The sequence below is a fragment of the Melanotaenia boesemani genome, chromosome 9 (genome assembly GCF_017639745.1).
Source record: "Melanotaenia boesemani isolate fMelBoe1 chromosome 9, fMelBoe1.pri, whole genome shotgun sequence".
Lineage (NCBI taxonomy): Eukaryota > Metazoa > Chordata > Actinopteri > Atheriniformes > Melanotaeniidae > Melanotaenia > Melanotaenia boesemani.
The window spans coordinates 35,030,029-35,041,179 of record NC_055690.1 but is presented as its reverse complement, the minus strand read 5'-3'; the positions used below and the strand labels follow the sequence as shown (position 1 = coordinate 35,041,179).

At 40.2% G+C, this 11,151-nt stretch overlaps 1 protein-coding gene across 1 annotated transcript; it reads right to left on the bottom strand.

Annotated features, from left to right (window-relative positions):
• Window positions 1-4,880: 4,880 nt before the first annotated feature.
• Window positions 4,881-8,734, bottom strand: dharma. The gene is made up of 3 exons (XM_041995123.1): window positions 8,340-8,734; window positions 5,510-5,697; window positions 4,881-5,188 (listed from the first exon to the last, which is right to left on the bottom strand). The coding sequence occupies exons 1-3, from the start codon at window positions 8,356-8,358 to the stop codon at window positions 5,066-5,068; spliced, it is 330 nt and encodes a 109-aa protein (XP_041851057.1). The 5' UTR covers window positions 8,359-8,734; the 3' UTR covers window positions 4,881-5,065.
• Window positions 8,735-11,151: the final 2,417 nt, after the last annotated feature.

Below are 11,151 nucleotides of genomic sequence, written 5' to 3'. Positions count from 1 at the left end.
AAACAAAACAAAAAAAAACCCAAAAATTCATCATTTTAAACTGAATCTCAGCTTTAAGTCAAGTTGAATATTAGCTTGCGATAATCAGTTGTGGAACCTTGTTTCCCTGCATCGAATCATTTATCTCCTGCATCATCACATAGAAATTTATTCATGCCAGAGATTTTCCCTCTTCTATGTCTCTTCCCTCCTTTCATCCCTCTCCCTCCATTTCTATGAGACTTTGGTACCTTAATGTGAATGTGAGCATCTGCATAAAGACAAAACAGAAACACAAGTTAATCTACTGTGTGTGCTTAATGTTTAAAATCTCTCTCCGAGTACGTGCATAACTACAATGGGTGAAATGTCAACAGTGTACTGTGTTCATGTCTTTTTCCTCTCTTTAAGCACATAAACACAGAGAGACGAACACGCTAACTCTGACAGCCGAGGCTGCAGATAACCAGACGTGTCCTACGACCCATTTAATAATAACCACCATGTGCTGGCTTTTTATACATAGTCATCCATTATAAACCATAAATACCATTAAAGCAGAAATTCGCTGTCTAATCATGGTAACATCCAAAAAGTGGCTTTTCCACATTTAAATCTCTGTAGCCTCGGCTGAATCAACACTTTGTGATTTGTTCCTGCCCACTGCTGTGGATAACTGTTCTGTTTGTGCTTGTGAAATCAGCTTCAACAGTATAATAACTATAACCACAGCGCTTATACTTGCACTCATACAGGGACTCAATTTGCCTCAACCAGCTGAAGAATTGAGAGCACGTGGGAACAAAATTTTCCACTCCTGTTCAGTCTCAAAGGTCAGATCTGAGCATTAATCCTAAATGAGACAGAAACGGTGTAAGCAGGACAAATAGTAACCTATCTAACCGTCAACCTTTGATAGGAGCTTTTGTCTGAGTTGTGTGGTCTCCACCATGGACAGAAACATCTTGAGTCTGTACAGTTATGTGGTTTTCTTAAGTTGCAGCATTTTGACACTTACAGATAAATTAAAAGCTGTATTCAAGGTGTAGAAGTGTCAGAAAATCTACAGTCTGCACTCATATTTCAAAAACTTCTCCCAGAATTTATTGAAAAATTCTCCTTTGTTTAGAGATGTAGTTGACAATTTTAGCATTAGCATTTAGCTTAAACTCATTCTTTTAATGCTAAAGGAACTACACTTGCTGCATCTCTCAAAATTAATCAGACTTTAAGGGATAAATCTTGATTAAAACAGTCCTTTAAAATCTCAGATGTGACCATACGCAGATGATTTACTACTTTATCTTTCTAAACTTCTGCTTGGTCCATCCCATCCCACAGCCTGACTTTAAGTTAACCCACATGTTGTATTTTCACAGTGAACGTGTCGCTGTTGTAGCACACAGTTTAACAATGATACTTCAGGAATCTTCTTCATCTTCGCTGAACATTAACTTTAGTGGGCCACAGTGATGGTGAAAGTTTGTACAGTAAACGTACAGTTACAGTACAGTCAGTACGGCCCCGTGAAGCCATGTCAGTTTCAACATACTGTGTAAATGTGGAGCTTTGTAAGGTTTGGCCACCAGGTGTCACTATAATCTTTTCATTTTCATATGTCCCATTTCATTGCTGCGAATCAGGGTCTGTAGCACCAGTTGTCTCTGGTTTAACAATGCAACTACCAACTGTTTATCTTTATATTTCTGCTGACTGCATTTAGAATTTTTCCTCTGGTTTTTAGATTTGTGTCTTTACTTCAACCCTTAAAGCTCCAAGCCATTTTTTTATTTTTGTTTTTATATTTAAAACTTGCTGAACCCTTTTAATCCCAGCCAGCATGCAGACATGATGTTCCCAGCCTCAGCTGTCAGATTGTGAGGCTAAAATGATGTAAAATGAATGTATGAATAGATGTAGCAGCATAAAGGCCGACCAGAACAAGAAAGCAGAATTTATTACTAACAGAACTTTGTAGAAATAACACACAGACCAACAGTGACCAAACCTTTTCTCATCTCATCGTTCTCTCAAGTCTTTGCTTTCAAGAGAAAAAATATTGGCTTTGAAACAAACACACAACAGAAACTATTTCCATGTTTCCACTTTTTCCTCATTTCCAGTTATTCCTGCTACTATTTACCTGCTATCCTCACTAAACCAGCTCCAGCTCAGCTGCTTTGTGGCGCCACCGTGCATCAGAAACGTCTTCTTGGCTTTATTCCAGCCATAGAGGAGCATTATTTTTCTTCTTTTCACACACACATAGAACTTTCTGCTCACTGACTGTAGTTTTAAGGGTTAATGTATCCATGGTTGTGAGCTTTCGACCACACTTTCTAAGCATGCCATAACATTTGACAATCAATAAAGAGAAACAAGGCAGGAAACAAGGAAACAAAGTAGCGTGTCTGGCTGCATCTGCTACCAGGTACTGATTTTATGGAGCCTGAAACATAAAACAAGTGATTTATCATTCAGTGCAAACAGTTGTCACTAAATTCAAGCATCAAAAGTTTTTTTCTCCCAAAAAGCAGATAACAATGGAGTTATAAATGAATGGGGACAGTCAGCAAATCTGGCATTTCAGCCACTAAATGCACAGAATTGGGTTTAAAAATGGTTGAAAAGTTAGCAGATTTTCACCAAACTGAGTCGACGCTATGGCCTCAGAGAAAGGAAATTAATGAAAACATAGTCAGCAGGAAAGTCGGATATTATCAGTTTTTAGCTGCTGAGCTTAAACCTTCAGACCTGGTTCAGACCTGGAAATCTGTAAAGGATCACTGAACCTAACTCATCACTGGTTGTTTAAACATGAGCCAGTCTTAAGAATCTCCAGTATATAGCCTATATTTTGATAACTTCACTAAGTGTACTTTTTGTTCTCTGGTTTTGTATTGTGTGTTCTACTTTGTGCTTGGTTACAGTCCATGTGTGTGAGTCCCTCCTGTTTAAAGAGTGTGTTAAAATCTGCTAGATGCTGAAGTGGAAACAGAGGAGAAGGAACATGGACATCTTCCTCTTAACTGATACTCACTGCATGCTCTCCATCTGTAACCTCCTCCAGTATTTTCTGATTTGGGGTTTTCAGTGTGTATATCTTCTCATCAGCATGGAAATGCTTTGAATATTAATAATAATTATAACAGTGACAATTCTGAATATAATAAATTTGATGTTTTTATAATACTTTTGTCTGCTGGTTTTACTCAAATGTTCATGTTAAATTCACATTCATGTTTAAGATCATTAATGTGCAATAAAAACAGTCATTCGAGAAGAAAATTAGTTATTTTTTATAGTTAATTACAGATTATATGAACATAATTCAAGTTTTGTCTCAGCAACTATACATATATAATTTAAAGCTATATTCTGTCTAGTCAGAAACTCTGGGTTCACTTGGTCTCAGTTTTTGGTTCCAGATCAACTGCTTTGAGTTGCTTCAGTCAACCCTGAATATCTTTACCCAGAGTTAGGAACCACAGTAATAAGCCATCAGTGGAGGTCTGATACCTGAAGTCACCATGACAACAACTGACAAAAAACCAAGCCAATTATTTCATCCCACTGTGGCAAGAAGTTCTTATTCAAGCGTATGGGTAATACAAAGAGGTATTTCATAAAGAAGGGAAGACGGATGCTGCGGCTGCTAAAGAGAGAGATGCATCATGGGAGAAAACTGCTGCCTGAGTCTGGAAAATGAATTCCACCAGTCCACTGACTGAACTTTTAACTTTAATAAAACTAGAGCAAGACCTTAGAGTTATTCATGCTTTTATACCTGCCGTCTGGACTACTGTAGCTCTCTGATCAGCCACGGCTCCATCAGGACATGCGTACATCACTCCGGTTGACGTCACGTCACGAGCTTCCTGCACAGTTCAGGATCTCTGCTTGTTTTTAAATGTCTTAATAGCACAGCATCAGAGCTTGTAACTGTTCACAGTCCTGTCAGGGTCCTGAGATCAACAAACCAGCTGCTCTTGAGAGTTCCCAAAAGCAGATTAACAGGCAGAGGTGGCAGAGTTTTTTCTTTACTGCTCTCGAACTTTGGAACTCTGCCTTTTAATATCAGATCTGTACAGAGCTTATTGTAAATCATTAGTAAAAACACTTTCAGTGTTTTCATTTGGCTTGTTAAAGAGTATGTTCTTATTTGTATTTATAATATTTTAATGCATTTTATCTATTTTATTATGCTGTTTTACTCTTGTTTTATTTGTTTTTCATTTTATTTTTATTATTTTTATTGTTGACTTAGTGTTTTTATATGTTTTGTCTTGTCTAGCACTGGTCAGCTGAGATTATATTTTTATAATAAAAATAATAAACTTGACTTGGGTTAAAATATTAGTGGATAGAACAAAATCTTAGTTTATTCCTCACGGGGGAAAAATACACATGGAGGCAACTGAAAATAAAGTAAAACATCCTTCAGAGAAGTACGGTATAATGTACTAGACCATGATCAAATATCTTTTATTTCTATTTCACACTGGCTGATAGCAGCTGTTTCATCTAGTAACTTAAACCCCAACAAATTATGTTTTAATACATAAAGAATGTGTCCTTACACAAAACATCATGGTAGTATTTATTTATTTATATTTATTTATTTAGGCAATCTGGTCTTCACCTCCAAAAAATTCTCTATATTTACCCCTGCACATGGTTAAAAGAAAATATAAGAGATATAGATAAAGTTTTAAGTTCAACAAGTTGTAGAATAAATGTCTTAAATGTGTCTGATTGGCTAATATTAATGTCATTGATTTCACTAACACAAATAAGAAAACTGGATCTCCTTCATGGCAAGTCGATTTATTTTAGTTGGAGCCACTAAAGGTCATAAACTCATACATACAACCTGATCACAGTTTCAATAAATTACACACAAATACAACATAAAACCAGACCGCTTCTCAGTAAAGAGAAGCTGGAATCACACAGCTGTCCTTGAACGTCTCATGAGTGACTAACTGGTGAGTCCTGTTGGAGTGCCGCTGAGCAAAACGCAGCTACCTGATCTTCCTGCGCGGAATCAACCAGGTGCCTTTTAGAGGAAGACGGGATGTCTGGCTCAGAGGAAGGAGGTGAAGAGCTTCTTCTCTGCTGCGGGGCTGGGGGATGAAGGTCGGGGGGATTTCACCCTGGAGCTGCTGCGCTGCCGCTTCCTCCGGGCCCTGCGGTTCTTAAACCAAACCTGCAGACAAGAAGGGGGAAGCTTTAGATTCCTGGTCTTTCAGTGGGATCTCTTGTCATTACGTTTTTTTGGAGTTGTAGAAATCTGAGGCAGACTTGATGAACTCAAACCACAGAAAACCTTTTGACTGTTTTGGATCTGATGCGTAAAATTTGATATGAAGAAGAAGAAGAAACGTGCGCGTGGAAGCGTTTGCCTCCGTGTTTAATACGGCCAGTTTATTTTTCATTAAATAATAAGAATGATAAAATGAATTGCTGTAGCTTTTACGCACAAAGCCTCCTCCTTCACTCAAAACAGAACAAGCACGTGGTGTCTCACCCGGACGGTCTCCTCGTGCAGTCCGGCGTTCCTGGCCAGCTCAGCGCGCGCCTCTATCGCCGGGTAGTCGGTGAGCTCGAACAGCGCCTCGAGCTGTTTGATCTGGCTGTCGGTGAACACCGTCCTCATGCGGGCCTTCTGACGGGACTGGACCGACACTCCGGCCGCCTGGTGACCCGGTTGAGCATCTGATGGACGGACAAACAAACAAATAAATAAATACATAAATAAATAGTCTGTTTGGAATTAAAAGCACAAAATAGAAGCAATTAACAGTTTGGACCTAAGGTGAAATCATCAGAAATCCTTCATTGGATCACAGTTTCACTTTATTTTGGATTGAAATGTGAGCAGGACACCTGTGGGCCGGTTCGGGACATACCTGCAGCTGCGTGGCTGAAATTCTTGTAAACTCCGCAGTTCGGATTAACTCCAGAGAACTCTGTGTGATGAAAAGCGGTTCCGAACGAGTAGAAAGCGTCTCCATAGCTCATCCCTCGGTACTGCAGACAGCCCAGAACTGGCACCGGCACTGGTACCGGCAGAGGGACCGGAACCGGCGCAGGGGGCCGGAGGTTTTCTGATTCCAGACTGAACCCGCTCGGGATCTCTGGGAGATACTGGTTCGGTGGGAAGTCCATCACCTGCGGCTCGGAGAGGATGCGCTCGATGCTGAAGTCCGACACCCTGCTTCTGTCCATGGCTTTTCCGAGAACTGATCCTGAAAGTCCACCAGGATCCGGTTTTAAGGAGGGTTCTGGTTCTTCCATCAAACGCCTGTTAACGAGGCTGTTGAATCTGTTTGATGGTCTGGGTTCAGAGATAATCGGGACTTTGATTTGACCTTTGAACCTTTTGATGATTTGAAGTGAAGATGATGAGGCTGAGAAGTGTCCGTTTCATCTCCATTCAGGTGTTAACAAACACATCAGCGATTCAGCTCATCATCATCCTCAGGCCACATTAAATACTTACATGTTCCACTATTTCACTTCTCAGATTTTAGCTCCTGTTTTCTTTTCTGGGTCTGAATCCGCATCAGACGTCAGAAAAGCCCATTTATCTCCTTTTTCTCCAGAGTGTTATTGTTGCAGGTAGATTAAAAAGAAAATATAAAGCAGGTTTCTGTTTGATCTTTAAGATAAAACATCATGTTTAAACAGCCTTTTAAAGGCAACTTAAGATACCAGCTTGAATAAAGCCAAGTGAACTTTTTTCTTTCTTTTTTCTCAGTAACTAAGAAAAATAAATCCAGTTGCCTTTAGTTTTGGAAAGAGGAAACGATTTTATTTTATATTTGGTTAATGAATGATTTGTGTAAGTGAGGCAGATTTCTCTTCTGCTCATTTTCATTCACGTGGTTGAGACGTGATTTTGTATTAATTGTTTTGTTTGGTTAAAGAATTAAGTGTAAAAACAAATGATAAAATATGAACAGGTTGTTAAAACACATTCAAACCTGCAGTGTCTGAGTCAAAACCCATCGGCCAGTTCTTCAAAAGTGAATATTTGCTCTGAGCAGCTTTGGTCTTCATCCCAATCTGAACATTTTTTCAGGAATCTCCAGGAATAGTTCTCCAAGATCCTCGAAGGACTTTCCAAAGTTCTTTTTTGGATGTTTCTGCCTTTTGTTCTGTTCTCTGTCCACATGATCCCACACTGCTTCAGTAATGTTGGATTCATCCCTCCATCAGACCTGTTTCCTCTGATCTTCAGTCCAGTTCTTGTGTCTCCCTGTTTCCCTTCATGGCTTCTTGACAGCCATGTTTCCATGGAGACCATTTCTGATGAGGCTTTGGCCAACAGTAGATGGATCACCTGAAGGTCCAGATGCATCCCAGGTCCTAGTTCAGGTCTTTGCTGGATGTCAGATCCTGTTGATCTGCTGTAGATGGTTTGTAGTCCTGACTCTTCCTCTTCTGTCCTCCATTTGTCCAGTTTCTGCTCCATGCTGAGATACTCCAGGTTTCCAGCTACCAGGTCTTTGGGAATCACCTTGTTGCTGCTAAAATCCTGTTTTCTGTCTGTCTTTGCTTTTTTCCACACATGAAATCAAGGAAAAAAGAAGAAACTGCAAACATAAAGCCTTAAGATCCAGTTTAAACCTGTTCTTTGTTAGTCTGTTATGCGTGGACACAACTCTGGTTCATCATCTCTTTAACTTGGAGCCTTTTTCTGCCTGACTGATTCATATGTCAGAGTTAAGTGGCTTAACAAAGAAAAAACAACATTCCTCTAAAAATGTTCAGGTTAACTTTTGCTTGTAGTTTCAGCTTTTTGCCTGCAGATGGCGCCAAACACCAGCTTGTTTCTGCGCAGTAAAATGAAGGAAATCCTGTTGACATTTCTTTTGAATAAAAAACGCTGATTATTGTGCAGTTAAAATTAAATGTTGGTGCATTTATAGACTTTTGAAGAGCACAGACGCGCAGTGTTTGCGCTATAAACAGCTGCGCAGTGACATGTTTTTGCGCATGAATGCAGCTCAGATGCGCAGCACAGATGCGCAGCACATCTTTGATCTTTTGGATGCTTTGTACTTATTAGAGTTTTAAAGTAAAGAATTAACACATCAGAAAAAAACATCTTATTGATCAATCAATTATCAGCTTGAAGGTATTAGTATATTTTGTTGTGATTATTTATAAGTTTGAAACAAATCCATTAAATAAGAGGTGATCTTCCCGTGAGGTGATCAGAGCTCAATCGGACCTCTAATGGCTGATCAATCAGTGATCAATAACAGATCAATAACAGATTAGTCGGTGGCCTTTATTCCAGCTGTCTTTGATCTGATGAACCGTTAACATGCATGCAGCAGATTCTTTACCGTGAAGATCAAAGAGCATCTAGAACTCCGCGAACATCTCCGGTGTTTCTTTCTGCTTACGCGCTGCACAATCATCGTGCACGTTCACGTCGTGCGTCTCTCTGGCTGCTGAGCTGCACAGAATGACTCAGCAGAAAGTCATGAAGCTGCAGACATCTGTCCAAGCTGTCCAGACTTCCCTCTTCCTGTCCCCTCTCTGCTGTCTGCCTCAGAGCTGCAGAGGATTATTTGGCGGGAGTTCACGCGCTTCGGTTCGCGTCTCCTACCCTGCTCTCCTGCCCTGTCCGAGATGTGTTTTTGTCTGAGGATCACCGATGCAACTCCATCATTTCAACTGTGAGGAGCAGCACAGCCCTAATATCAAACCAGCCAATCACATGGCAGCATGTAGAGGCGGTGAAGACGACCTGTTGAAGTTCAAACTGAACATCAGAATGAGGAATAAAGGGGATTTAAAATACTTTGAATGTAGCATGGTTGTTGGTCTGAGTATTTACTGGAATTTTCACACACAACCATCTCTAGGGTTTCCAGAGAATGGTCTGAAGAAGAGAAAATATCCAGCGAGCAGCAGTTGTCTGGACCAGAATGTCTGGTTGGTGTCAGGTCAGAGGAGAATGGGCAGACTGGTTGGAGATGATAGAAAGACAACAGGAAGTCTAAGCACTGGTTCCAACCAAGGTCTGCAGAACAGCATTTCTGAACACACAACACGTCCAGCCTTTATAGTGTCAGAAAACCACCTGATATCATATCCTGGCCTGAACACAAGCTGGACTGTACAGTCTGAGCTGTAGTTCACATGTTTGCAGATGTAGTTCATATGTTTGCATATGTAGTTCACATGTTTGCAGATGTGGTTCACATGTTTGCAGATGTAGTTCACATGTTTGCAGATGTAGTTAACATGTTTGCATATGTAGTTCACATGTTTGCATATGTAGTTCACATGTTTGCATATGTAGTTCACATGTTTGCAGATGTGGTTCACATGTTTGCAGATGTGGTTCACATGTTTGCAGATGTAGTTAACATGTTTGCATATGTAGTTCACATGTTTGCATATGTAGTTCACATGTTTGCAGATGTGGTTCACATGTTTGCAGATGTAGTTCACATGTTTGCAGATGTAGTTCACATGTTTGCATATGTAGTTCACATGTTTGCAGATGTGGTGCACATGTTTGCAGATGTAGTTCACATGTTAGCAGATGTAGTTCACATGTTAGCAGATGTAGTTCACATGTTTGCATATGTAGTTCACATGTTTGCAGATGTGGTGCACATGTTTGCAGATGCAGTTCACATGTTTGCATATGTAGTTCACATGTTTGCAGATGTGGTGCACATGTTTGCAGATGTAGTTCACATGTTTGCAGATGTGGTTAACATGTTAGCAGATGTAGTTCACATGTTAGCAGATGTAGTTCCCATGTTTGCAGATGTGGTTCACATGTTTGCATATGTAGTTCACATGTTTGCAGATGTGGTTCACATGTTTGCAGATGTAGTTCACATGTTTGCAGATGTAGTTCACATGTTTGCATATGTAGTTCACATGTTTGCAGATGTGGTTCACATGTTTGCAGATGTAGTTCACATGTTTGCAGATGTAGTTCACATGTTTGCAGATGTAGTTCACATGTTTGCAGATGTGGTTCACATGTTTGCAGATGTAGTTCACATGTTTGCAGATGTAGTTCACATGTTTGCATATGTAGTTCACATGTTTGCAGATGTAGTTAACATGTTTGCATATGTAGTTCACATGTTTGCATATGTAGTTCACATGTTTGCAGATGTGGTTCACATGTTTGCAGATGTAGTTAACATGTTTGCAGATGTAGTTCACATGTTTGCATATGTAGTTCACATGTTTGCAGATGTGGTTCACATGTTTGCAGATGTAGTTCACATGTTTGCAGATGTAGTTCACATGTTTGCATATGTAGTTCACATGTTTGCAGATGTGGTGCACATGTTTGCAGATGCGGTTCACATGTTTGCATATGTAGTTCACATGTTTGCAGATGTGGTGCACATGTTTGCAGATGTAGTTCACATGTTTGCAGATGTGGTTAACATGTTAGCAGATGTAGTTCACATGTTAGCAGATGTAGTTCCCATGTTTGCAGATGTGGTTCACATGTTTGCAGATGTGGTTCACATGTTAGCAGATGTAGTTCACATGTTAGCAGATGTAGTTCACATGTTTGCATATGTAGTTCACATGTTTGCATATGTAGTTCACATGTTTGCAGATGTAGTTCACATGTTTGCAGATGTAGTTCACATGTTTGCCGATGTGGTTCACATGTTTTTCTGTAAGGGCTGTCATCCCATCTTGCATTTGCGTTCAGGCCCTGTTTACACCTGCGAACAACACAACAACAATGGCCAACCTCTGTGTTCTGTTTGCGCTGCTGAATCTTTTAAAATTATTTTGGTCTCTTCAAACAAAACCTGCTTTTTGTGCATTATCAGTGTATTACAGTTTTTCTCTATTGCCAAAACACAAAACCCAGTACTCTAAACCAAATGACCAGTTGCCTAAACACATTTAGTAAAACTCCCCCCCTTTTGCCACAACCACAACCACAATTCACCTGTAGACACTGTTCACAAAACCCATCCCCTTTTTCTCAAAACTCAAAAAAAAATTTGCCGTGCTAAAACACATTTTGCATATAACTTGTCATGGCTGTGTGTGTGTGAGTTTGCAGGTTGGGTTGAGCAGGTTGCCATGGGGACGGAGGGCGGAGGCTGGAGCCTCAATTGACACCACCTGCAGCTCATCAGCGGGCTCGTTAGC